The following is a 24,296-nucleotide window of genomic DNA, read 5'->3' on the forward strand; positions in this document are numbered from 1 at the left end:
CCTTTACCATGAGCACTGGGCTAGTCACTACTCACAAATACTGGTCTAGCCCTCCATGAGACCCTGAGCTGTTCTTCAGCTTGAACACTGATTAACCCAACCCCTATTAGAAATGTTGATCTAGCACTTAGCAAAATTCCACTAGACTTATAAACACTGAGCCAGCCCTCACCATGCATAGTACAAAGCAAATCATCAGGAGCACTGCTGGCTTTTTTTTTTTTTTTTTTTTTAATTTAAAGAAAGGGTATTGCTCTGTTGCCCAGGCTGTAATGCAGTGGTGCAATACCAGTTTACTGTAACCTCCAACTCCTGGGCACAAGCAATCCTCCTGCCTCAGCCTCCCGAGTAGCTGGGACCACAGGAGTGCACCACTATGCCCGGCTAATTAAAAATAAAAAAATTAGAGTCAGGGATGTTGCTATGTTGCCCAGGCTGGTCTTGAACTAGGGAGCTACCCCTTCCTCTGAACACTGACTTATCCCTGCCTCTGGGCAACGAGTTAGCCTCCACTTATTCCTCCTGCAACAGGTCCGGAAGATCGGGGTGTTTAGCTGTGGCCCCCCTGGCATGACCAAGAATGTGGAAAAGGCCTGCCAGCTCATCAACAGGCAGGACCGGACTCACTTCTCCCACCATTATGAGAACTTCTAGGCCCCTGCCCAGGGGTTCTGCCCACTGCCCAGTTGAGCAGAGGTTTGAGCCCACACCTCACCTCTGTTCTTCCTATTTCTGGCTGCCTCAGCCTTCTCTGATTTCTCACCTCCCAACCTTGTTCCAGGTGGCCACGGTCAGTCACCATGTGTGGGCTCAGGGACCCCTAGGACCAGGATGTGTCTCAGCCTGGAGAAATGGTAGGGGGGGCAGTGTCTAGGGACTAGAGTGAGAGGTAGGGGAGCTACCAGTTTGGGGCAAAGTGAAACCTCTGCTTCCAGGCTTCAGAAACAAAACAAATCTCAGAAGACAAGCTGACCTGACAAGTACTATGTGTGTGCATGTCTGTATGTGTGTTGGGGCGGTGAGTGTAAGGATGCAGTGGGAGCACGGATCCTGGCATCTTAGAACCCTCCCTACTCCCAGACCTCCTCCTCTTCTGGGCTCCCCACTGTCAGACAGGCTGGCAAATGCCTTGCAGGAGGTAGAGGCTGGACCCATGGCAAGCCATTTACAGAAACCCACTCGGCACCCCAGTCTAACACCACAACTAATTTCACCCAAGGTTTTAAGCACGTTCTTTCATCAGACCCTGACCCAATACCTATGTATGCAATGCTCCTCAGCCGTCTTCTCCCTGCTCCAGTAGTCTCCCTTCCAAATAAATCACTTTTCTGCCTTCAGGGTTTCTTCATTCTGCCCTAGGACCAGGAAGGGGCATGGGAAGAGGAAGCCACTCACCCAGCCAGCTCACCAGGCTGGCCCAGACATCTCTCAAGCTGGCCAGTGTCCTGAGTAAAGGAGCTGGCTCAAGGCAAAGTGCCCCAGCTAGAAATCCCTTCCCCGGCCCAGGGGTGCCCTTCCTGACAGAGGGCCTGTCAGCCACTAGTGTGAGGCCTGGTGAGCCTCCTCAGGAGGGGCAGAACAGGACAACCCTCTGAGGGAATTTCTCTGAGTGCGCCCCCCCCCCTTTTTTTTTTTTTGAGACAGAGTTTTGCTCGTTGCCCACGCTGGAGTGCAATGGCACGATCTCGGCTCACCACAACCTGTCTCCCGGGTTCAAGCGATTTCTCCTGCCCCAGCCTCCCGAGTAGCTGGGATTACAGGCATGCACCACCACGCCCAGCTAATTTTGTATTTTTAGTAGAGACGGGGTTTCTCCATGTTGGTTAGGCTGGTCTCCAACTCCCGACCTGAGGTGATCTGCCCGCCTCGGCCTCCCAAAGTGCTAGGATTACAGGCGTGAGCCACCGCTCCCGGAAAGAGGGTGCCCAATTTTAAGCGATCCTTCCTATTGTTTCCACAAAACGCCTGCATACCACATATCCTCAATTTCGAGAAAATAGCCACTGGTTTAGAAACACTCAAGTACTGTGATTCACAGCACACTTTGGAGGTTGCACGTTTAGGTTCTGGAAGAGGCCCTCAGACGGCCCTTTGGCGCAGCGGTCCCCCGAAGGTGCCTGCCCAGCACGTCAAGGGGGCCTGACCAGCCTGCCCGCGGGGTGGGGAGGGCCTGGGGCAGCCTGACAGCCGCTCCGCCTGGCGGCCCAGTGGGCCTCCCCAGGCCGGCCCAGAGGCCTGGGCGGGTTCCAGCGGTGGGCGCGGGTCGGGGTGCTGTCTAGGCCGCGGGCCGGTGGTTAGGGGCTCGCAGGCCAGCCACGCCCGCGGGTCTGCCCGGGACAAACCCTTCCGTCAGGGCGCGAGGGAGGCGCTGCAGGCCCTCAGTTCCTCGGCCAAGGAGACTAGCGCGGCCCCCGCGGCCCGCGCCGCCTGTCTTGCCGCCTCCGCCGGCGCGCGGCTTCCGCGTGGCAGGCCGCCCCGCTCCCCGGCCTGGCGCGCTGCCTCTTTGTCTCTCCGCGCCTCCCCTCCTCCCAGACAAATGGCTGTTGACAGGAAATTGGACGCGCTCCGGGGAAGCCGCGCGCCGCGGGGAGGGGGCGCCGCGCGGCCAGCGGGCCTCGGGTGCCCCCAGCCGGGGCGGGGGCGGCGGGGATGTTTTGACATCTCGTCAAAGAAAGGAATTTGATGCGTCGAAAGTGCTTTTCACAGCCGGGCTGTGTCTGCTCCAGAGCTGATTTATAAGCAGAATCTGCGCTCGCTTCTCCGCTCCCTCCCACATCAGCCCTGGGACGGCGCCGGAGGCGCGGGCGCGGCTGTGCCCGGCAGGATCGGGTTTATTTATTGCCTCTGGCCCGGAGCCGGGGCGGCCTGGGGACTGCACAGTTTCCTCTGCCCGAGCCCCTCCCCTTCTCTCCCCACCCCCCAAAGCCGGCTGCTTCCCAGGGGCCTGTCTTCCCCAAACCTCGTACCAGACTCTGGGCGGAGCCCTCCGAAGGTCTGCGGTGGAAGTCGAGGACGGAGGCAGAGAGGTGGTCAGGCGCCCCATGGGGCCGAATTCTGCTCTACCTCGCACGGACCCAGTGGGGAGAGGGTGGTGGTGGTGGAGGTCACCACCTCTGCCCTAAGGTCGGAAAGGAGCCGGAGCTGCCAATCTGAAACTCCCTACGACCCCAGCAGCTCTGGAACCCCCTTCCTCCAGGAGCTATCCTTTCTCTCCAGGGATTCCTCTTTCCCCAGCTCCAGACAACCCCTTACTCCAAGGCCCCAGGAGCCCTTTCCCTTTAGAATAAATTAAGGAATCTCCAGCTTCTACTGGATCCCAGGAGAAGAAAGGTTTGAAAGATCATGTCCCTGGCAAGAGCCACAGCCCTCAGCCAGGCGATGGGCACAGGGCTGGGTACAGGTCTATCACAGTGCCCTGGCTTCACATCTAAAGAGTCCGGATGGCCACAGGGTAGAGCAGGGACATGTGTTCGGCTCCCTTAATGGGTAGCTTGCGGCTGGCATAGTGGTGCACAATTTCAGGGACGCTGCTGAAGGGCGGGCTGTTCTGGCCCAGCACATATTTGTGTTCCTTGGTCCGGGACAGCTTCATGTGCATGAATCCCTGGCTGCTCCTGGGAAGAGGAGAGGAGACTTTGGTGAGTGGGGGCTCTCCTCAGCCCCCCATCCAGCCATCCAGTAACCCTCCCCAACCCTACAGCAAATGTGGTGGTTCCGAAGCCAGCTGAGAATGAGAGGTGATTAGGGGAGGTGGAGGTCAGTCCAGAAAGCAGGGGTGGTGGTGGTGTAAGTAGGTAGCACTGGGCATTGGCTTTGTGGTGAGGCCACTGGGTGTGCCAAGAATGTGTGTATAGGGAGCATACAGGGTGTGTGTAGCTGGAAACTGAGCGACCAGCACCTCCCCCAGCCCCTGCTGGCCAACTCTGGGGTCCAGGCACCCCAGCCCTCCAGCCTCTGTGGCCAGGGCCAGTTTAACCTCACCTTTCGTGAGCTGTTTGGTAGGACACCCGTGAGGGGCTCCTGGTGACTCATGTGGAACCACATATGCCCTTAGCAGGAGAGTGGACAGATGTGACAACCAAGCTAGTCTTCGTTGGGGCTCTCCCTTCTAATGACTAGGGGGAAGGGGGAAGCTGATCTGGAAGACCCCCCAAAATCTGGGAGTGCTCAGCTGCCTCCTCCTGGGGATATCCCTTCACTCTCTTGCTTTCTGGGTCTTGGACCAAGCCCCTAGCTCATTTATCCGGCCCTTCAGCCTACAATGACTTCACTCCCTTGCTCAGAGGGGACATGCTCCTGCCTCTCCCATCTCCCCGCTGCAACCAGGAAATCAGCATTAGTGCCTGGCCCCACCCTCAAGACAAGGACCCCACTGCTCAGAGCTCTGGCTAGCTCCTAAATGTCCAGGGACCCTCGGCCCATGAGAGGGCATGGGAGTGAGACCTCCAAGAACATTTGTCTAAACCACCACAGGCTTGGTCTGTCAGGCCTCAGGTCTGAAACCCAAGCACAGGCAAGGGGTAAGAAATGTTTTGGGGAGCCCTGAAGCCTAAGTGTTATACACTGCTGGCCAGAGCCTACTTGGGGACAAGGACAGGGCTTAGAGATTAGTGTGGAAAGCAAAACCAGTGAGGGGGCTGCCTCCATCCTGAGGTCCACCCCCTGGAGAGGTGAGGCTGGCAATCCTCATCACTCGCCTCCCCTGCCTGGGTACAAAGGCTCTGCCCGGACCCATTTCACCAGGCCCACAAGCGAGAAATCAGAGTGGGGAGGCTGAAGGGAGGTGACAGATGGGAGGAAAAAGGGAGGCCCCAAACTCCATCCCTCTGCCTCCCCAGGCATGGAGTCCTCAGGAGCCTAGCAGACTGCTAGGAAAAGGCCTGGGGCCCCAGGGCTGGGCGTGTCAGGGTGCAGAGTGGCCGGGGCCATCTGTAGGTCTGAGATAACTGGGGCTGACAGCACAGGCCCTTGGGGAAAGGAGCCAAGGGCCTGAGGCAAACAGCCCCTGTGGGTGGTGGAGAGGGGAGGCAGTGTCCCCTGTCAGGCCCAAGGCTGTGGGCAGCAGCATGGGCCCTGCTTTCCTTTACCTCTTCTCAGTTTGGGGCTGACCCTTTCTCCTTTAGTCCACCTGGGGAATTGTCTCTCCTAAAAGCTGCACATTGTATCTTCTCAAAAGACAGATCTGGCTAAGAAGGACAAGTGTCCAGAGAGTTCAGTCGCCATCTGGATAACCAACCTCCTGCAGAGGGGATTGCTGTGCTTTCCCACCTCCTGGGACAAAGTCCCAAGGGTCCATTAGGACACAGCAAAGCCCTTGCCAGACCCTCAGGGTACTGGGGTTAGGACCAGCTGGGCTGCAGGACCAGGCTGGTAAGCCTTTTTGAGGAAGTTGTTTAATTACCAGTGAAAGCTTTTCCATTAGGGAGAGAAGAGAAACCATAATTGTATTTCAGAGAAGCCATTTATATGCAAACGAGGCTCTGGCAGCCAGATGCGGAGCCAGGTCAGCCAGGGTGGGAGCAGGTCTCCAGGCCTGCCTTGCCATTTTACCTCCCAGGCTAAGGCAGGCTGGCAGGGCTCCACTCTGGGAGCCAGACCCCTGGCATCTCCCCTTACCTTGGCCTGTACCAAACAATAATATGGCACTGGTGGAGCCCTGGAATACCATAGTTTGTGGAGTCAGGCAGAGCTGGGTTCAAATCCTGGTTTGGGGACTTTATTACCTGGTGGCCTTGGGCAAGTAACAAACCTCTTTGAATTTATTTTCTGTCTATAAAAAAGAGATCTATCTTGCAGGGGAGTAGCTGGTTTAGAAATGGTATATAGGCTGCTTGGTATGCTCCATGAACTTTATAATTTTTAAAGCAATACACATTTCTGAGGTTATGTAAATCACATTTTTGGCAAAAACTTTTCTGGGAAATGCTTCTTTGATTTTACAATTCAGACTCCTAGAGTATGACAGCTGGAAAAAAAGCGATAATCTATCAACTCATTTGGCAAAGGTAGAAACCGAGGCTCGGAGATATTAAGTGATTTCCCTAGGATCACATAGCTAGTTTATCAAATCCAAGAATAGAACTCAGGTTACCTGACTATAGTCCGGCACTTTTTCTATTATCTTTTTTTTTTTTTTTTTGAGACAGAGTCTTGCTGTTGTTGGCCTGGGCTGGAGTGCAATGGCGTGATATCGGCTCACTGCAACCTCCGCCTCCTGGGTTCAAGCGATTCTCCTGCCTCAGCCTCCCGAGTAGCTGGCATTACAGGTGCTCACCACCACACCCAACTAATTTTTGTATTTTTAGTAGAGACGGGGTTTCACCATGTTGGTCAGGTTGGTCTCGAACTCCTGACTTCAGGTGATCCACCTGCCTCGGCCTTCCAAAGTGCTGGGATTACACGTGTGAATCAACACGCCCACCACTTTTTCTATTATCTTTTAGTGAAGTTGAATAATTATCCCCCAAATATGTCTGGTTTAGCAGCCCCAAGTTTCCATAGATTGGATTTGTTTGAATGGGAGGGTATACCTGTACTCTGATGGTCCCAGAGAATGTGGTAGAAAGTGGTGCAGGTGTCCTACTAGTGATGGCGGGAGACAAATGAACATATCACCCCACTGGCCTCCTAACATGGGGTGCAGGGTCTACCAGGCAGAACTCCTGGTTGCCCAGGGCAGGGCTGGCCATGCTACCAGGGAGTCTGGGAGGCTGATCTGCTGCTCCTGGGAGGAAAGCCTGATGGGGAGGGAGGGCCTTGCCTCCTCTACGTCTTCCAGGACCCAAAAGCTCAGACATCCCCCATCCCCAAACACACACAGACACACACACTCTTCCTCAGAGTAAACAGGAATACTTTGTGTCCACTGCCCTGCCCTCCTTCCAGGAACCAGCCCCCCACCGCACCCTACAGACTCCCTCACGCAAAGCTCCTATCTCCTTGCCTATGCTTCTAGAACATCTTGGGCTTCCATTAATAATGACAGTGATAATTTATTGAGCCCTTAGCACTATGCTAAGCACTTCCCATGCATTATTTCACCTAATCCTTCCCTATATTATCCCCCATCCATTTCATTAGTAAGGAAACTGAGGCCTAGAGAGGTTAAGGGGGCCCAGGCCACACAGCTAGAACAGAACCCTTCTGAATTGGATGCTGCGGATCAACTATTTCTCCCAATGGACTCTGAGCTCCTTGAGAGCAGGGGCTGAGTCTCAGACATCTCAGGACCCCCAGTGCCTGGGGATTGTTCATGGGGGATGGGGACCTCCACAGCTTGGTTGGGCATAAGGGGAATACTGGAGTCCCCTTCTACCCTGCTGGCTGTCCCTGCACCCACAACCGTCCCCACTCACTTGAGGGAGAGGGAGAAGTCATTCTTGCTGGTCTCACTGTTGCGCACCAGGTAGCTGGCCTCTTTGCACAGCCGGAGCAGGTTCTCGGCGTCGGTTCGGCTGATGGCCCCGTGATACCAGCTAAGGATGAGAGAGAGGAAGGGGGGCATCTCTGCTGGGTCCCTCGCCGTCCAGGCCCACCCATTGTGGGTGTCCCCTGTAGGGAAGCCAGTGCCAGGAGGGGAGGAGTGGGGAGGGAGTCCCCAGCTGGACACAGACACTCACACCTGGTTTTCCAGAGGCAGTGCTGGATCTGTCCACTCCCCCAGGGGGCTGCTGGGCTCCATGCTTAGGGGCTTGGCTGACTTGGGGTTCCCTGCAGAGAGTCGGGAAGGTAGCCGCCCCTTCTCCTCCCGGCCAGGTGACAGACAGCTCTTCTCCGGTCCTTCAAACTGGGCTGTGGGGAACATATCAATCATGGACTCTAAGGACCCTAGAGGTCCTCAGAGGTCCCTATTGAATAGCCAGTGGCCAACCCCTACTTCTTCCAGCCCCAGAAAGGATCAAAGGAATGTTCTAGGAGGGCAGCCCATGCTCAAGGGCCTGACTGGCTCTGGGGACGTAATCCTGGATCCATCCCCTGGTGGGGGTGGGCCCAGCCTTCTGTGCCACACAGGGCCTTGCAGTCCCCACACTGTGGGAGGAGAGGGCAGAGAAGCAACCCAAGAAACCATGCACGCTTCTCCCTCCAGAGCAGCTGACTGCCTTCCCCCAGTCCATCCTCTCAGGGTGGCTTCAGCACTGATAATATTGTTTCTTTCTCCTCCTCAGAGTTCATTACCGTTCTCCAAATCACCCTGCCAAGCCATTCTGTAGAAATGACTTATCGATCTGAGAACAATTATCTGGTTCCCCTTGGTGCCATCCTGACAGGCTAACCCCGCCCAAAGCCACCAGCCAGCCTGTCCCTCCCCCACCCCCAACGTTGCTGCCCACTGGCTCCCCTCCCCAACCCACAGAGGCCCAGAGGCAGCACCTCTGTCCTCCCAGACCAGGGGAGCCTGATGGCTGAGCCCATAAGGGAAGGCTGAGCCCCCGTGGGTCCCTAGGCACACATGTGCACATGCACGTACGGACAGACACCCTCCTTCATCCCATATTTTAAAATACAACATTCAGGCACAAATGTACAAACAGATGCTCATGCCTCTGCACACACACCCTTGGGTGCCCATTCTGGGCTGAACTGAACATAGAGGAAGAATTAAGTGCGTTCTTTCTCATTTGGGCTCTTTTTCTCTCCTTGTAGCACTTTGAAGCCCTTACTGTCTTTCAGTCACCAGATGGAAGGGTCAGATCTGCTCCTCTGCACCAAGGAGTTCCACACTTGCTGTGTCTGTCCCACCCCCACCTCAGGAGTATTTGCATTGCTGAAGGAGCTGGTCAAGCAAAGCTCTCCCCAAAGTGAATTTAAAATGGTGGATTTTTGTAGCATGGTGAGGAACACGTTAGAAAGGGGCCTCCCTGTAGAAGACACATCCCACAGCTGTGGGGAAGGGAGGAATGTGCATTTTGTCTCTTCCTTCTTCTTCCCAAATGAGATCCTTCCTGGGGTCTCCAAACCCTGCCCCACCTCTCAGCTCCTCCAACCCAACCCACAGGGCCTGGAGGGGTGAGGACATGTCACCCTGGCCAGAAGCCCCCCAGGACCCACCGCTGCTGTCCTCCAGGCTGGGCTCAGGGAGGGGCGAGGCTGGACCGGAGATGTCCCTGTCCCCATCAGGCAGGGAGGGGCTGCTGTCCAGCTGTCCCACAGGTGGAGGCCAAGGTAGGTCTTTGATGACCTTAATGTCAACTGGAGCCAGCAGCAGAAGTGAGAAGAGAGACAGACAGTGACAGAGACAGAAAGAGGTAGAGGTTGAGACACCAAAACCCAGAGCCAGGACACAGGACAGCCTAGAAAGGAGGAGGGGCAGAGGCAGAGGCAGAGGCAGTTGGCTTTTGGGGAGGGACTCAAGGGCTGGGCAGAGCCAACGTTGACCACACCAAGCTGGCCTGGTCAGAGGGAGGGAGGCTTGGGTGGCAAGCAGCAGGATGCAGGGGCTTGCACTGTCAGCCCGTGGGTCCCCTTCATTTGACCTCTCACAAGCCTCCAGGGCCCAAAGGTACCAGGAACAAAGGAAATGAAGGACTAGGAGTGACCAGCACCTCCCAGCACCACATCTGGGTTCCCATAGCCTCCTGGCACCCACAGCCTTGCCTCCCTTTCTCCTTTTCCCCACAGCCTGGGAACTCACAGGCAGTGAGAAAGAGCCAGCCTCGCCTCAGGTTGTCAGGATTACTCAGACTCAGGGGCAGATGTTTTATTGAAATTTAATCCCCACCCCCCATCTTGAGAAGAGTGATGCCACTGGCGGCTGCTGGGCTGCTAACGAGGTTTCCTAATGACGAGCATAGATTTTCCCATTAAGCAATCCAAACAGTATTGATTCTCCAAGGAGACTTCTGGAGATAAACGGCCCATCCTCAATGGTGCGTGCTTTACAGGAAGAATAGTAGAATCCTGTGGTTTTCCAGTCTGGCTGTCAGGGTTGGGAGGGCAGAGGAGGGCTGGGTCCAGCTCCAGGATGAGCCCCTTGCCCAAGCAGGGGAGAGGGGCATATGCGGGCAGGAGTGAAGTCGAATGGCATTTGAGCCCTTTATGTTCTCCCTGAATCAAGGACCCAGGAGCAAAAGCCCTTTCCCTACTCCAGGCTCTTGCTCCACCCACCTCAGACCACTAACATGAACTTTTCCATGGTGGACTTGGACTTGGGATGGACAGAAGAAACCTGATCTTCATTTGGCAATCAAGAGACTTCTCATAGCCTCACTCTGCTCCTCAGAAATCTCCTTGGGGCCAGACACCCCTGGTCTGCCAGGGCCTACCACTGGGAGGCAGAGCCCTAGAATTCAGGTTACACCCATAGCTGTCTTTATTGTTTGAAGTAAGTGCCTTCTTTTGTTAAATATAAGTATTTTAACATATGTCACGAGTTTCATGTTTGTTTTGGAATTTATTTTTAAATATACCCAGTCCCCAAAAGAGACAAGTAGTCTAAGCCTCTTAGCTTCCAAGAGGTGGTGATGCAGGGGAATGCCTTTATCCTTCTCCTGTACCCATTCCTTGACCCTGCACAGAGCGCTGTGTCCACACTGCCAACGCCACCCCCTGTGGTACAGAACTCAACTACATTTCCCTGGAGTCCTGATCCTGGGCCTCTCTGGGTCCCTGGGGTCCACTCCTTCCATTCTCTTGAGCCTGGAAAGCTGCTCAGAGGCCGCAGCTGACCTGCCCGCTCCACCAGAACTCACCTGCAAAGGCTTTGGAAATCCGCTCCTTCTTCCACTCCCAGGGCTGGTCATACTCCTCGGGGGGCCTCTCATCATCCTCTGGCAGGCGGGACTCCCGGGGCCAGGGGGCCCCCTCACCTTCCGGGGTGGCCCCATCCTCCTCTGGCTCATAGGGTGTGTCATACAGAGGCAAGGGCTGAGTTGCTGTCTCCTTGGAGCCCCGGATCTCTGCCGGAGCAGGGCAGGAAGGGAAAGGTGAGGGCTCAGCCTTGGCTTTCTGGCTCCCCTCCTCCAATGCTTCTCAGCAACAAGCCAGGCCTCCTTCAGAGGAGATGCCCTGGCTCTGGGGGGAGCTCAGCAACCACACATCCTGGGTTCCTCACCCTCAAAAAACTTCTGGGTCTCTAAAAGCAAGGGAGCCAATGAAGGCAAGGGCAGGTGGGCACTAGAGTAAAAGACAGGAAAAGGATCCTGCAACAGCCAGTGAGGGCTGGGTAGCTAAAATTTGTGAGTTTAGGAAACTGAGGCACAACCCTCCCATTGTCCACTTCCTCCCTGATGCCAAGGCTCCATTTGTTTCCTTCTGACTCAAATGATATCATTCCTTTTTTCTTTCTTGTTCTTTTTCTTTTTCTTTTTTTTTTTTTTTTTTGAGATGGAATCTTGCTCTCTCACCCAGGCTGGAGTGCAATGGCACGATCTCAGCTCACTACAACCTCCGCCTCCCCGTTTCAAGCGATTCTCCCACCTCAGCCTCCTGAGTAGCTAGGATTACAGACATCCGCCATCATGCCTGGCTAATTTTTGTATTTTTGTAGAGACAGGGGTTTTACCATGTTGGCCAGGCTGGTCTCAAACTCCTGACCTCAGGTGATCTGCCTGCCTCGGCCTTCCAAAGTGCTGGGATTACAGGCATTAGCCACCACGCCCAGCCCGCAAGTGATATCATTTCACAATCACAGAATTATTCTTTGCTGCCCAGACACTGTGGACCACCCGCTCCTTGAAACTTTCCCTTCAACAAGTTACATTCATCGTCGTAAAGACCTTTCACTTTGACATTCCATGGTTTCAAACTCATCACCTTCTCTAAAGCTAATTGGTTCTCTTTTTGGGATCACTGACCCAGCCCTCACCATTATTTTGTCCTTCCTGACTATCTCAAATGCTAATATCTGACCTTCAGTTGTGTGGCCTCCTGTGCCACTTCAGGTCACACAAGTCACATCTGCTTCTCCAAAATGACTATTGGAAAGGCAGTGACCATCCTCCCCAAGGACCCGGCAAAGACTTTCTTTCTGATCACCCCCATTTGGCCTCTCCCTAGATCCTCTCTTGGCCTCTCTTTCCCAAGACTAGGTCTTATGCATTTCTCCCTATCCTAATTCCTTGCACTATATGCCCAGCCTCATGGCACTTGCTGCAACTGTATTTCCAGTCATTTGTGTCCATTGCCATAAAGACCTTTCGCTTTGACATACCACTGTTTCAAACTGACCACCTTCTCCAAAGCTAGTAGTTCTTTTATTGGGATCACTGACCCCCGTGAAAATATGATAAAAGCTATGGAGCTACTCCCCCAAAAAATGTGCTCCCATATTTTCACATATAATTTCAAGGCATTCATGGGGGCTTCCTGGGGTCCACACCCTCTGACCTAAATGGGGTAGTCAGCTTCTCACTTTCTCCATTTCTGTCTACTACACTGTTCTCCTTGGACCTGGCCCTCCTTCATTCTTCAAATCCCATCTGTTCTTTGCCAATACCCAGTGACCTTCACCCTCATCTTTCCGTATGTAGATTACTGCTAGGGTGAACCTCCATTCTGCAGGCTTATGTTTCCAAGGGCTCCATGGAATAATATTCCTGGGATATTCTTGACCACTCTCTGCCTCCCTTACCACCTCTCCCAAGTAGGAAGAGCAGTTTATTGTATTGGTCAGTGAATGCACACTCTCCTTCTCTTGAAGAGAAAGAACATTCTGGTTCATGCAGTCAGTGGCCTGCTCCTGTGCTGTCTTTGACCCAGAGCCCCAGGTACCGAAGGGCAGGCTCTGAGCTTGGATGGGGACAAGGTCTGGCTCTTCCTTTGCAGGGTTCCCCCACTAGGCCTACTGAGTTGCCCAAGCCTGAGTGGGCAAGTTTAATTCTGTGGTGAAGTATTAAGAAGCCCATTGTGATGACACATAAGCCCATTGCAGTGAACATAAGTAATGTTCTCTAATCAACTTTATCAGTAATAAAGCTGACATTTTCATCCTGTTCCTTTCTTGCTCAAGAATTCATCATGGCTCCACTCCCCGTTTTGAAGCAAGTCCAGATACCTCATTCCAGCCTATGAAGCACTTCCCTGCCCCTCTCGGACTCTCTCATCTAGGTTCCCATGCACACCCAGCACTAACATCACTTGCTCCTGAACAAACTTCCTCTCACCCTGCCTCAGGGCCGTGGCTTGGACAGACCCACCCTGTCCTCTCTGGTCTCCCCTATTTGATCTCTTTCCCCTGGACTCTCTCTCAGCCTCTGTTCCCAAGACCAGATCTTACTCTTTTCTCTCTAGCCTCACTCTTTGGACTGCTTGCCCAGGCTCATGGCACCCACTGTAACTATATTTCTAGTCATCTTTCTCCAACTGCCATGAAGATGTTTCATTTCAAACTCATCTGCCCTCCCAAGGCTAGTGGTTCTCTTTTTGGGATCACTGATCCTTCCAGCCCTCACCACTCTTTTCCTTCCTATCTTGAATACTTCTATCTGCACTTCAGTTGCGTGGCCTCCTGTACCACTTCAGGTCTCACAGGTCCCAGCTGCTTCTCCAAAATGACTCTGAAAGACAGTGACCATCCTCCCTAAGGACCTGGAAAAGACTTTCTCCATATTTTCCAGGGACCAAAGAATCAGTCCTTAGACTTGTGAGTCGCAAAGCCTGTTCTGCAGAGCCCAGGCCTCAGGGAGCACCTCCCCTGCCCCTGTCACTCACCGGCCATCATCTTTTGAGCCTCATAGGGCTCCATGTAGCCATCATTTTCAGGGACCTTCTCTGGGGCTCCTGAAGCTCCTGCTGAGCCTTCGCCAGTCTCCTGAACATCAAATGGGTCCGCATAGTCTTCTAGGATAGCTAGCTGTGGGAGGAGAGTGAAGACAGTGGGCTTCAGGGAGCAGAGAGGCAACTCTGCTTCTCCCAAGGTACTCTGTCCATGGGAGCAAGAGTCCCAAGTAGGCTGCCTTCAACCCAGACCCCCAGGTACTCAAGGGAAGGCTCTGAGCTTGGATGGGGACAAGCTCTGGCTCTTCCTTTGCAGGGCTCCCCCACTAGGCTGCCAACCAAGTGGTACCTCTTTCTTTCTTTCTTTCTTTTTTTTTTTTTTGAGACAGAGTCTCGCTCTGTCACCCAGGCTGGAGTGCAGTGGCGTGATCTCGGCTCACTGCAGCTTCCACCTACTGGGTTCACGACATTCTCCTGCCTCAGCCTCCCGAGTAGCTGGGACTACAGGTGCGCACCACCAAGCCCAGCTAATTTTTGTATTTTTAGTAGAGATGGGGTTTCACCATGTTGGCTAGGATGGTCTCAATCTCTTGACCTTGTGATCTGCCCGCCTTGGCCTCCCAAAGTGCTGGGATTACAGGCATGAGCCACCGTGCCCGGCCCCAAGTGGTACATCTTTTCCACTAATTTTGTGCCTCTAGGCCATCTCCTAGGCTAAATGGCCAGAAGGAGGCTACTGGGCCATAGGGCCTGCCTCAAGTCAGGGTCCAAGCAGGACCATAGCTTACACCAGGTGGTTCAACAAAGGGAATTACTTCAGAGAAACAGTTACAAAGGTGTTGGAAGAGTTCAAAGAGCAAGCAAAGAATAGTGAGACAACTCAGAGATTAGCATGGTCCATGCCTACAAGGGCGCTTCCAGATGGTGAACAAATAAACAGCTGCTGAGCATCAAGGAAGGGAAGGCTGAGTAGTCACTTTTTCAGTTCTGCTGATGGATCCTCACAACATCCCTGTCATGTGGGTATTACTGTCCCCATTTTAAGGAGTCAGAGGCTCAAGGAAGTTAGGGAACATGTCCAGGACCATTCTACGTAAGTGAAGGAACCAGGTGATGTGAACCCATGCCCTTTGTGCAAAAGGCTGCCAACCTGCCACCAGGGGGCATCTTGGCTGTCCTGGGAGAGAGAATGCTGGAGCCGGCTTTGGGGCAGACCTGAAGTTGTGCTGAAGTCCCTGTGGCTCCTGGAGGGCAGGGACAGGAAAAGCTTCACTTTGGCCCTTCACTTCCCATGCTGCCCCTTTCTCCCACACAAGTGGCTCACGGCCACTCCTCTATGCCTGCTGCCATTCAACGCAGAGTGAACTGCAAACCACACACTCTGAAGAGGCACTCAAGGTGCTCAGGGCGGGGCGCAGCTGAGGACAATAGAACCTTTCTCCAAGCTGGGCTTGGGCTTCTCCTGATGGGGCACTGGCTGAGGCAGAGACTGAGCCCGGTTCACCCAGGGCTGCCAGCACCCCAGGAGCACTGCATCACTGGGTTGACAGGCGATGACAGGAGGTGGCTCCAGGGCCTGCAGCATGGGGAGAGGCCACTCTTGCCTTTCCCTAAATCTCAGTCTAGGCTTTGATTCTGAGCCAGATCAGGGCTATAGGAGCCAGCTGGGCAGGGAGGCCGTGGGGTGACTGGCCTGCTCTGGGTTAGAGAAACTGGGAATGGTGGCCCCTAGCAAGGCACAGATGAAGAGAGGAAGCTCTTCACCTCGGAGACCCCTTCTGCATGTTCCTTCCACCCTGCTATTCCCTCTGAGGCACCTCCCAATGGCTCCTACCATCTCATCTGGGGTCTTCAGCTCCCACCTTGTTCTATTCATGCCCTCAGCTCCTTTACTACCTCCTTTGCGTCTCTGCCTGCTTGTGGGATAACCACCATCTCAGATCATCCCATTACCACCACCGGGCTATTCATATCTGGAGCTCTTTGTTGTTTTTGTCTTTCCAGCTCCAGTAAGCACCTGGCATACAGTAGGCACTAGACAAATGTTTCTCCTTGATCATCGCCTATCTCCCCTTGAAGCCCTTCACCCCTAGTCCTCCTTCCACCAGGAAGTAGAGAAAATAAATCCACTCACCCCTACCCACCCAAGCTGCTTCCTCCCAGGCCAACTGGCACCCACAGCCCCACCACTTGACCAAGGGGGCTCTGTGGTCAGCCCACCTTCGGTGATTCTGTCAGTCGGCAGCCAGCATCACACTCTTGTGGCAGCTGCTTAACAGTGTCTGAATCAACCAACACGTTATCCATAAACCTTGCAATGGCTCTCCAGTGCTTCAGGAAAAAGTTTGCAGTTAAAGAGATTTGAAAGCTTCCACTTTCCTCTTTAGTTTCTCTCTACTCACCTTGGATCACTTTGTTACCAGAAAGCTGCATGTTCTTTCTACTTCAAAGGCTTTCCCTCTGCCTGGATCACTTTCCCCTTCCTCCTCAAGAGCTAACTCTTATAGATCATTTCTTCAGAAAGCCTTTCCATACACCTCCCAGGCCTGTTAGGTGTCTCTGTGCTGGGCTATTATCACACTGCATGGTAAATATTTGTTTTGCTCCATGTCTTCCTGCAGACTGTGAGCTTCCTGAGGGCAGGAACCATGTTTACTTTCAAATTCCTGACAGTGTTAACTCCATTCACATAAAACAGGAAGAACGGACAAAGGAAGTACTTTTCCTTGTTCATTCAGGAGAGGAAGCACAAATCTGGATCGGGTGGGATCATATGAGGGGACAGTCTTTCTAAGTGAAGCTGTGTCACCAGAAGCTGCTTGGCCAGCAGAGGTGCCTGATCCAAGCCCCTGATAGTCCCCCCACCCCTGATCCTCCACTCCATAGAGCCCCTCCAGCCTCTCCCTCACCAAGCCTGCAGGCAGCGCCCTTCTTACCCAAGTCCCGGGCCCATGCCCAGAGCTGCGACCCCTCCCAGGCTGGCGTGGGCCTCCTCAGCTCTAGCCTGCAGTGCCCATGGGCACCCAGGTGGCAACTCTGTGGGCAGCTCAATGGCTCCTCTGTTCCATTCCTGGCTCCACACCCAGCTCCAGGAAGCCCCAGCCCCACGCCCTGGGCTGGGATGCCCAAAGGAGCCGCCCACAGGGCTGGGAGTTGGGAGCAGCAGCAGAGATGCCAGTTGGGAAGGACGGCAGGACAGGCACCCACCCTGGGCACAGAAGTTCCTGGGCAGAACCCAGGCCTGCTTTCCTGTGGCTTCTAGGTCCCCAGGATAAAATGCTCAGTGAAGGAAGCTGCCTCTATAGGCTTCTGACCCCTTTGACCTACCCTAATTTGTTATTTTGTTTATGGTCCCTTTGCCCCACTCTGATGTGCTCATTACTGTATCCTGCATCAATCTCAGGGCTGGCACACAGTAGGTACTCAATGTATACTAAGGGACGCTCAACAGGCATCCTCTCCAGACTCCATCCTCTAGAGTGACATCACCTTTCAGATCCCCATTCACCTTGACCTCTAATGGCTGCAGGATCAGGCTCTCAGCAGATCTACATCTGAATAGAAATCAAAGACTCTGGCGCAAAGGCCAAAGGGAGGAATTGTCCGCAAAGGACCTTTGGGGAAGACACCTAAAACCACGGCAGAGGGGTGAAATTAAAGACTTTCAAAACTTAAAAATAAATAAATAAATAAATAAATAAATAAATAAATAATAAAACCACGGCTGGTATTTAGGCACATTCTCTGATATAGCCAGAATGCTGCTGAAATGCTGAAAGATTTCCAAACTAGTAAAGTAGCTACTACCCAGAGGATCCCATCCCTCTCCTTCCTGCCACCCAGCAGGGTGCCTCCAGGACTCTGCTATATTGTGTCTGTTCCAACTGGGCATTACCCCTCCCAGAGCAGCTGTCATACTTTGAATCTCCTTCCTGCTCAAGCCTCTCCTGTGGTAGCTAGCAGGCCTGCCATCTGGTTCCTCTTCCACTCTGCAATTCGGCCACGCAACACATTCCTGACCCCCACCACGGGGCTCCAGAGGGTGTGGATCCAGGAGGAGCAAGACGGGCACACATTACAACGTGTGCCTTGCTCTGCAAGGTCCCCAAAGTCTACCACTGCCCCTTTCCTCTGTTTCTTTAGTTTACATTGAGTGTCTGGAAACCTCTTTTTATGTGTAGACCTCTGTCTTTTTATCTGTAGAAAAAGGATGGTAATAGTACCCATATCATAGGGTTGGGAAGAGGAAAATGAATTTGTAAAAGTTCTTAGCCCAGAGGCTGGCATGGAGTCAGTGCTGAATAAATGTTAGCTCTGAGGATAATCTTTTACATTCAAGTATTAAGGCCTCAGAGTTTAGATGCTTGTCCACGGTATGCAGCTTGTCAGCAGCAGAGACAAAATAGGGACCCTGGCCTCCTAACTTGTAGTATGTTATCACAGATTTTCCAAACATTTGGAAAATGCAGCATCTTCTCTATTTGTAGATTTAAAATACACTTTAAGGAGTCCTGCTGCAAAGAAATCAGTCTACTTTTGTTTAATTCTGTGATTTCCCAAAAATATTTAACCATGGAAGCCCTTTGTCACTGAAAACCTATTAACCAGTCACAGTTTGGGAAATGGTACATTACTTACCTTCCTCGAGATCAAACTTTTTATACCCATTGTTCCTGCTTATTGGAACGTCCTTCTATTTTATCTGAGAAATCCCTTGACATAAAACAAATGTCTTTCCCTTTTCTAATTACAAGAACAATGCCATGTTTATAAAACAGTTAAACATTACAGACATGCAGTCGATCCTAGCAACCCTCTTAAGACCCTTGGGTGTATCTGGTGCCACCTTGGGATTGGGTAGCAAGTGGTGGTCCCCAGCATTCAGGAAGTGGTAAACTCAGTACAGAACACACCCCTCATTCCTTCCCTAAGAGTCTGCTTCCTCTTGTTCATTAGCAAATGCTTAGTGAATACCTCCTCTCTGCCAGGCACCTGCTGGTAGGTGCTGAGGGTCCAGGCATTGGGCGCTCACTCTACTACCTGCTGGCTGAGAAACCGTGCAAGTGTGACTCAGCATTCCTGGGCTCTGGTTTCCCCATTTATAATCTGGGGATAGTAGTAGAATCTTCCTCACAGGATTGTTTTAAGGATCAGTTGGTCTAACACATGTCAGCTGCTTCAAAATGGTACCAGGCACAAGGTAGGTGCCTAGTAAATGTTAGCCACCATATTATTAAAGACAAAAAGACCAAATTTCTGAGTCCTTCTGGAGGAGGCCCACAGTGATAGACACAAAATAAGCTCCAAGTTGTGAAGCCCTAAGGCTGGACACCAGGCTCTGGGGGCACCCACAGGCCCACTGCACGCAGGGTTTGGGCCCCACTTTTGCGCTCACATAATACGTTGACTCTGTGGTGAGGGCTAATGGAGTGGGCAGCAGGTACCCTCCAAGCCCTGGGCCCCAGCCAGGGCTTGCTCAGCCTAGCCAGTAGCTCCCATCCATGGTCCTCAGGGTCCCAGCTGTTCCTGGCTCCCAATAGGCAAAGTGCCAGAGCTGAGTTGTCATTGAGTCACTCACTGGCCAAGGTAAAAAGCACAGATGTCTTCCAGACAGAGTTGGTGCCGCAATGTGGGGTGACGGCACTGGGTAGAGTGGACAGGCCTGCCATCCAATCCCCCAGTAGCTGCAGGCCTCAGCCATCCTCAAAGCAGCAACGGCAGCACAGATGGCCAGCCTGGGCCACAGAGGCTTAAGAGGTTTAACTAGTCTACAAAAGTTCCTTCACCTGGACTCCTACCTTCTCCTCCCTCCCTTCCCCAGACTCTCCTCCTCCCTCTATCTCCATCTGCAAGATAAGCAGATTGGACCTACAGACTCTGTGGAAGTCTTAAGAAGAAACATTAAAGCAAACAAGCAAACAAACCCCAAAAAGGCAAGTACGAGGTCTTCCAGGTGCTGTGTCCCTTTCAGCGCCTAATGACATACACTTAATGAACACTGGCTAAGAGATGGTCTTATATTGACTGGCAGCCCCTACCAATCCTCCTAACCTCAGGGCAGGAATATTTTGTTCAACTTCAGATGCCCTGACTGTATCCCTCACTTTACTCTTCCTACCTCTGTCTGTTTACTCCTTTCCAAATCTGTGCCTGGAGGATCCAAGTCCTGTGGATATCATCTGTGAGGTACATCTATTTTTTAAAGTTCTTAATATTTTGGGGCCTGTGAAACCCTACGAGAATCTAAGAGCTGTACCTTTCCCCAGAAAAATAGGAAATATCTGCACACAATTTCTGGTGGTTCATGAAGCCCAGGAACCTCTCCATGAGCTAAGAAGAGCACTGGTTTTAATCCAGGGTGCCTGACTGTCTTATTGTCCATGTTACCTCTCCACCCAGCCCCAAACACGTATCTTGGCATGAGGGAGGCAAAGGACACACTGCACAGATGGTCACAGGCAGCTCAGAGGTTTGTCCAATCAGAGCCCTGTTCCCATATCCATCCCCGTCCCTAATTACCCCAGGTTTTTCCTGCTGAAGGGCTGAGAAAAGGGAGCAAAGCAAGGGAAGGCCCAGCTCTCTAGCCCCCACTGCCAGAGCATGGCCTGGGGGCCAGACGAGGGCCCAGCATCATGAAGCTCTTCCTCTGGCCAGATGGCAAGGCCCTGGCTGCCCGTTGCAGGGCGCGGCTCCTGCTGCTCCCACACCTGCCCTGCCAGGCCTGCCCAGATGGCCACCCCTGCACCCCTGCCAACTAAGGCAGTGGGTCCCAGGGTAGGCTGGCAGCCAGAACCCCACATGGGGAGAAGGCTAATGGTCCCGAGCCCCCTGAGCCTCTCAGGGTACTGTTGAGGACCTGGTTCTCTCCTGCCCCCGTACTAATGGTTTCTGCTCAATCCCTCTGGCTTGTCATAGAAACACCTCCACCCATTTCATCAAATCTCATGACCCATCCCTTCTTAGAGGGTTCTGACTCTCCCAGCCCCAGCCACTGGGCTCCAGAGGAGAGAATAGGCCAGCACAAAGCACATCCCTGTTCCCAGGCCTCATCTCATGTCAGGAGGAGACCTCAAAGCAAGCCAGAAGGCCTGAGAGAAGGAGGAACAGAAAACAGGGAGAAAGCAGCCACATAGTACATAAACACCAGCTCCACTGGGCCACACGGGCATGCGCCAGCTCACATCCAGGAGCAGCATCTCTTAGGTTTAGGGTGACGGACTCAGGCACCTTGTTTGAGCTTTTCCTAGGGGAAGACTCAGACCCCAAACTCTGCTCCTAAAGGGGTGGGGAGCCGCTCTCTCTAAATGGTGGGAGGCCCCAGGTCAGGGCCCAGAGAGATAGCATCCCTGCCCCGGGCCAACTCAGATGGCATCCTGGGTCTTTCTCATCACACCCATTAAAGAAACCACAGGTTGTATGGCTCCTGGGAGAGCCTGCTGGATTTCATTCCTGTCCCTGTAGCTGACAAAGGAGTCAGACATCTCTTGGCCCCTAAGTCTGAACAGCACACAGATCACAGAGCTGACCCAAGCTGAGGCATGGAGGCCCTGGCAAGAAGAGGCTGTGAGTCTCTGCATAGAACTGTGTGGGTGCACCCCTTCCTTGGGGGTGTCTGGGACAATGTGCAAGGGAAGCTGTGGCCAGGGAGTCCCCGACCCTCAGGACACCCTGATAATGGACAGTCACCATTCAGGACATATTTATGCACCCTTCTTTATGTCAAGCATTGTGTCAGGCACTTGGGAGACACAAGAAGACATGGTCTGTGTCCTGGAGGAGCCCATGGCTTGGTGGGCAGCCTGTTAGGGCATCCAAGCCACTGTAGAGAGGAGAAGGGCCAAAGACAGCTCAGGCCCATGTTGCCTGTGCCAAACAGGCAGTGGTTAGAGAGGAGGAGACTGACTGGTCAGTGGGAAGAACAGGGCCTATCCCTCTCCTCTGCCTCACTGTCACTACCTCCATCACATCACACAATAGCAGGGGACAAGAAGCAGACGAGCACAGCCTTGGAGAAGTGCCCTTGAACCTTCCTCTGCAGAATAAGTATCCTGGCCCAGGATGGGCAGCCATGCCCCATTGCAAAAACTAGGGGAAAAATAATTTGCATTCCTGAGGCTTCTGCCCTGACCCTGACAGATCTCTCTCATCCAGGAAATCTGGCGGAACGGCGCTCTCTCAGCTAAAAAGCCTCAATCCTGGAGCCAACAGATTCGGAAAGCAACTTTGCACTCCAATCAAGTAAAAATGTTCTTCTCTGCTGAGGAGAGGGGGGCAGGCCCCAGAACTGAGCTCTCGGGGTGAGTGAAGAAGGACAACAGAGCCAAGGCAGCCCACACAGTCATCATCACAGAATTTAGGGGCCTGGGATGGCTTTCAGCTCTCACTCTGCCAGGGAGGGATAAGGCCGACCGGAGTCAGGGCAGGGCCCTCAGGCATGGTGGATTTCCTGTTCTCCTCCCTATCCTGGTGCCTGCAGACCCAGGAAAAGCTCCAGCCTCCCTCAGAATGGACCAGGGGGAGAGGGAGGCCAGGAGGAGAGGAGGAATGGGCTCAGCTGCTTAGCCCCATGTGGGCAACAGGTCCTGAGCACTGACTATCCTCATACCTGACAGGACAAGGGAAGGAGGGAGGAGTGGGCCTGGACCCCAGGAAGCCCCCTTGGCAAGAGCTGTAAGCAGCCTGTCTTGGCCTCCTGAGAACAACAGTCCATAGGGCAAAGGCCAGCTCGTGCTGTGTCCGCAAGGAGAAACCCGTCTTCACCTCCTTTCTGGGGCTTCAGCACCTGCAAGGATGCTTAGGCTGGAGAAGCAGGAGGAGGAAGAGGAGGTGGAAGCAAAGAGGCAACAGGAGGGAAGAGCTTTGCGCTGGCTATGCCCTGGGGGAAGGGTCAGAGATCAAAGGGCAGTGAGCCGCTGCTTCCAGAGGGGCAGAAAGGCCATCAACCAGTGGGGGTTGGGAGGTGCGCCTCAATTCCCGTTAGAAAAAGGCTCATGGATCAGGCTAGAGGGGGCTACGAAGTGGAGAGCCAGCCTGGGAGGGGGAGGGTCACCAGTCCTGCGGCCATTACAGGGGATAGGGCAGAGGGGCAGAGTTTGGGGCTTCCGTCTCAGATTAGTCGGCTGAGAATCCGAACAAAGGTGGGTGAAGGCTCGGAGCCCCGGGGTCAGGGGCTCGCGTCTGCCAGGAGCTGAGACACCGAAGGGCCCGGGCCAGGCCACCTTTGTCCCTCTCGCAGCCTCCAGACCCCTGACCGCCTTCCCTCCTAGCCATCCCGGCCCGGCGCGGCACTCACCCTATCGCTGCTGGCTGGGTGTCCGGAGATCCGCTCATCAGCAGGCGGCGCCGGGGGCCCCGGGGTCTCGACCCGAATAAGGCGGTGTGGGGGAGAGCCGTGGCGCGGGGGCGGCGTGGGTCCGGGGGCGGCAGGGGTGGCGAGGGCGGCGGAGCCGGACGACCCCCCGGAGTAGGGGTCTTCGAAGTCGCGCTCCCGCTGCAACCTGTAGGCGGCCAGGATGTCCGGGGGCGGCGCAGGGGGCGCGGCCGGAGAGGGCGCAGGGGGGCGGTAGTCGGGCTCGGGGGGCGCCGGCTTGCTGCCCCCTCCGCCGCCGCCTCCCCCGCGGAAGCCCAGGTGCTCCCGGAGCCACTTGGCTACTCCGCCGCTGCCGCCCCCTCCTGGGCCAGCTCCCGCACCCCCGGCGCCCCGGCGGGACCCCCCCGGGCCGCCCCCAGCGCTCCCCTGCGCTCGCGGCCCCGGGCGGGAGCCAGCCGGAGGAGCTCCGCTCAGTAACATGAGGCCAGCCAGACTGAGCGAGGGGAGCGCAGCGGAGGGTGGGGGGCGGGGCTCCGCTGGGCGGGGAGGGGGCGGGGCTCGTCAGTAACAAGGGAGAGGCGGGGCTCCGCTCCCTAACAGGGTCTTCCTCCTCCCGTAGCTCAGAAGAGCTTACGCGGGCCTCCAGCCGGTGTGCACACGCAAGAAGTGAAGTGGGCAGCCCTGGGGCAGAGGATGCGACTACTGGACTGAGGTTGAATCCTTCACGTGTCGCCACGCGGTCCCCTGTGGGGAGCGCATCCATCCCCATCTGTTCTTTTCCCTAGCTCCCAGCTGGCGCGAGACGCAGAGAGGGGAGCCCCCAGACTCCTGACTCTAGGGCGCCTTACGCCTCTCCTCTTCCCTCTCCCAGGATCTCGCAACTGGGAAACTATAATCTAGGAGGAAAATCTAGGCGGGCAAGAAAAGGGGCTGTTCTGTAAGATGTGTCTGTAAGCCTCCTCCTCCCGTGCTACCTTGGGAGCCCCACAACCTCCTCCCATCCAACTGTACGCACTGCACATACCCGAACCTACGTTACTTCCCAATCCAGGCAAACACATCTCACATCACATACAAACAACTCCCTAGAGACGCCCACGTCTCCCGTGTCGTTTCCACACACGCCCTTCTCACACGCAAACAGCCCTCGCTGAAACATCCCCCACCCACGGAAGCACCTGCTCCGAGCGGGCCCACCTGGCCCTGACGATAGCATGCTCACGCACGCAGAAATCCCTTCCAGCCACATCCCGGGCTTCATTGTCAATCAGCTTAGTAACAGAATGGAAACAGACAAGTCAATAAATCAAGTCTAGAAACAGTCCCAGTGTTG

At 54.3% G+C, this 24,296-nt stretch overlaps 2 protein-coding genes across 12 annotated transcripts in view; one reads left to right on the forward strand and one right to left on the reverse strand.

The window, feature by feature from the left end:
* The window catches only part of DUOX1 (dual oxidase 1), a 32,804-nt gene extending 32,150 nt beyond the window's left edge, over positions 1–654 (forward strand). Inside the window, exon 33 of the mRNA XM_024232805.2 lies at positions 532–654. Within this exon, the coding sequence (XP_024088573.2) occupies positions 532–654 (123 nt within the window). The remainder of the gene's footprint in view (positions 1–531) is intronic.
* SHF (Src homology 2 domain containing F) overlaps positions 213–24,296 on the reverse strand; it is a 35,398-nt gene continuing 11,314 nt past the window's right edge. The window contains exons 1-7 of one of the 11 annotated variants that reach the window (XM_054531400.1): positions 22,946–23,458; positions 13,648–13,789; positions 10,689–10,895; positions 9,049–9,189; positions 7,620–7,791; positions 7,356–7,475; positions 213–3,614 (exon numbers count right to left, since the gene is read on the reverse strand). In XM_054531400.1, coding sequence (XP_054387375.1) covers positions 3,428–3,614; positions 7,356–7,475; positions 7,620–7,791; positions 9,049–9,189; positions 10,689–10,895; positions 13,648–13,789; positions 22,946–23,443 — 1,467 coding nt within the window. In that variant the 5' untranslated portion in view covers positions 23,444–23,458 and the 3' untranslated portion in view covers positions 213–3,427. Of the gene's footprint in view, positions 3,615–7,351; positions 7,552–7,619; positions 7,792–9,048; positions 9,190–10,688; positions 10,896–13,647; positions 13,790–22,945; positions 23,459–24,296 lie in introns of those variants that run through there. The other 10 variants (XM_009249799.4, XM_009249798.3, XM_054531402.1 and 7 more) reach the window with 10 other exon arrangements.

The sequence above is a fragment of the Pongo abelii genome, chromosome 16, assembly GCF_028885655.2.
Source record: "Pongo abelii isolate AG06213 chromosome 16, NHGRI_mPonAbe1-v2.0_pri, whole genome shotgun sequence".
Taxonomy (NCBI): Eukaryota; Metazoa; Chordata; class Mammalia; order Primates; family Hominidae; genus Pongo; species Pongo abelii.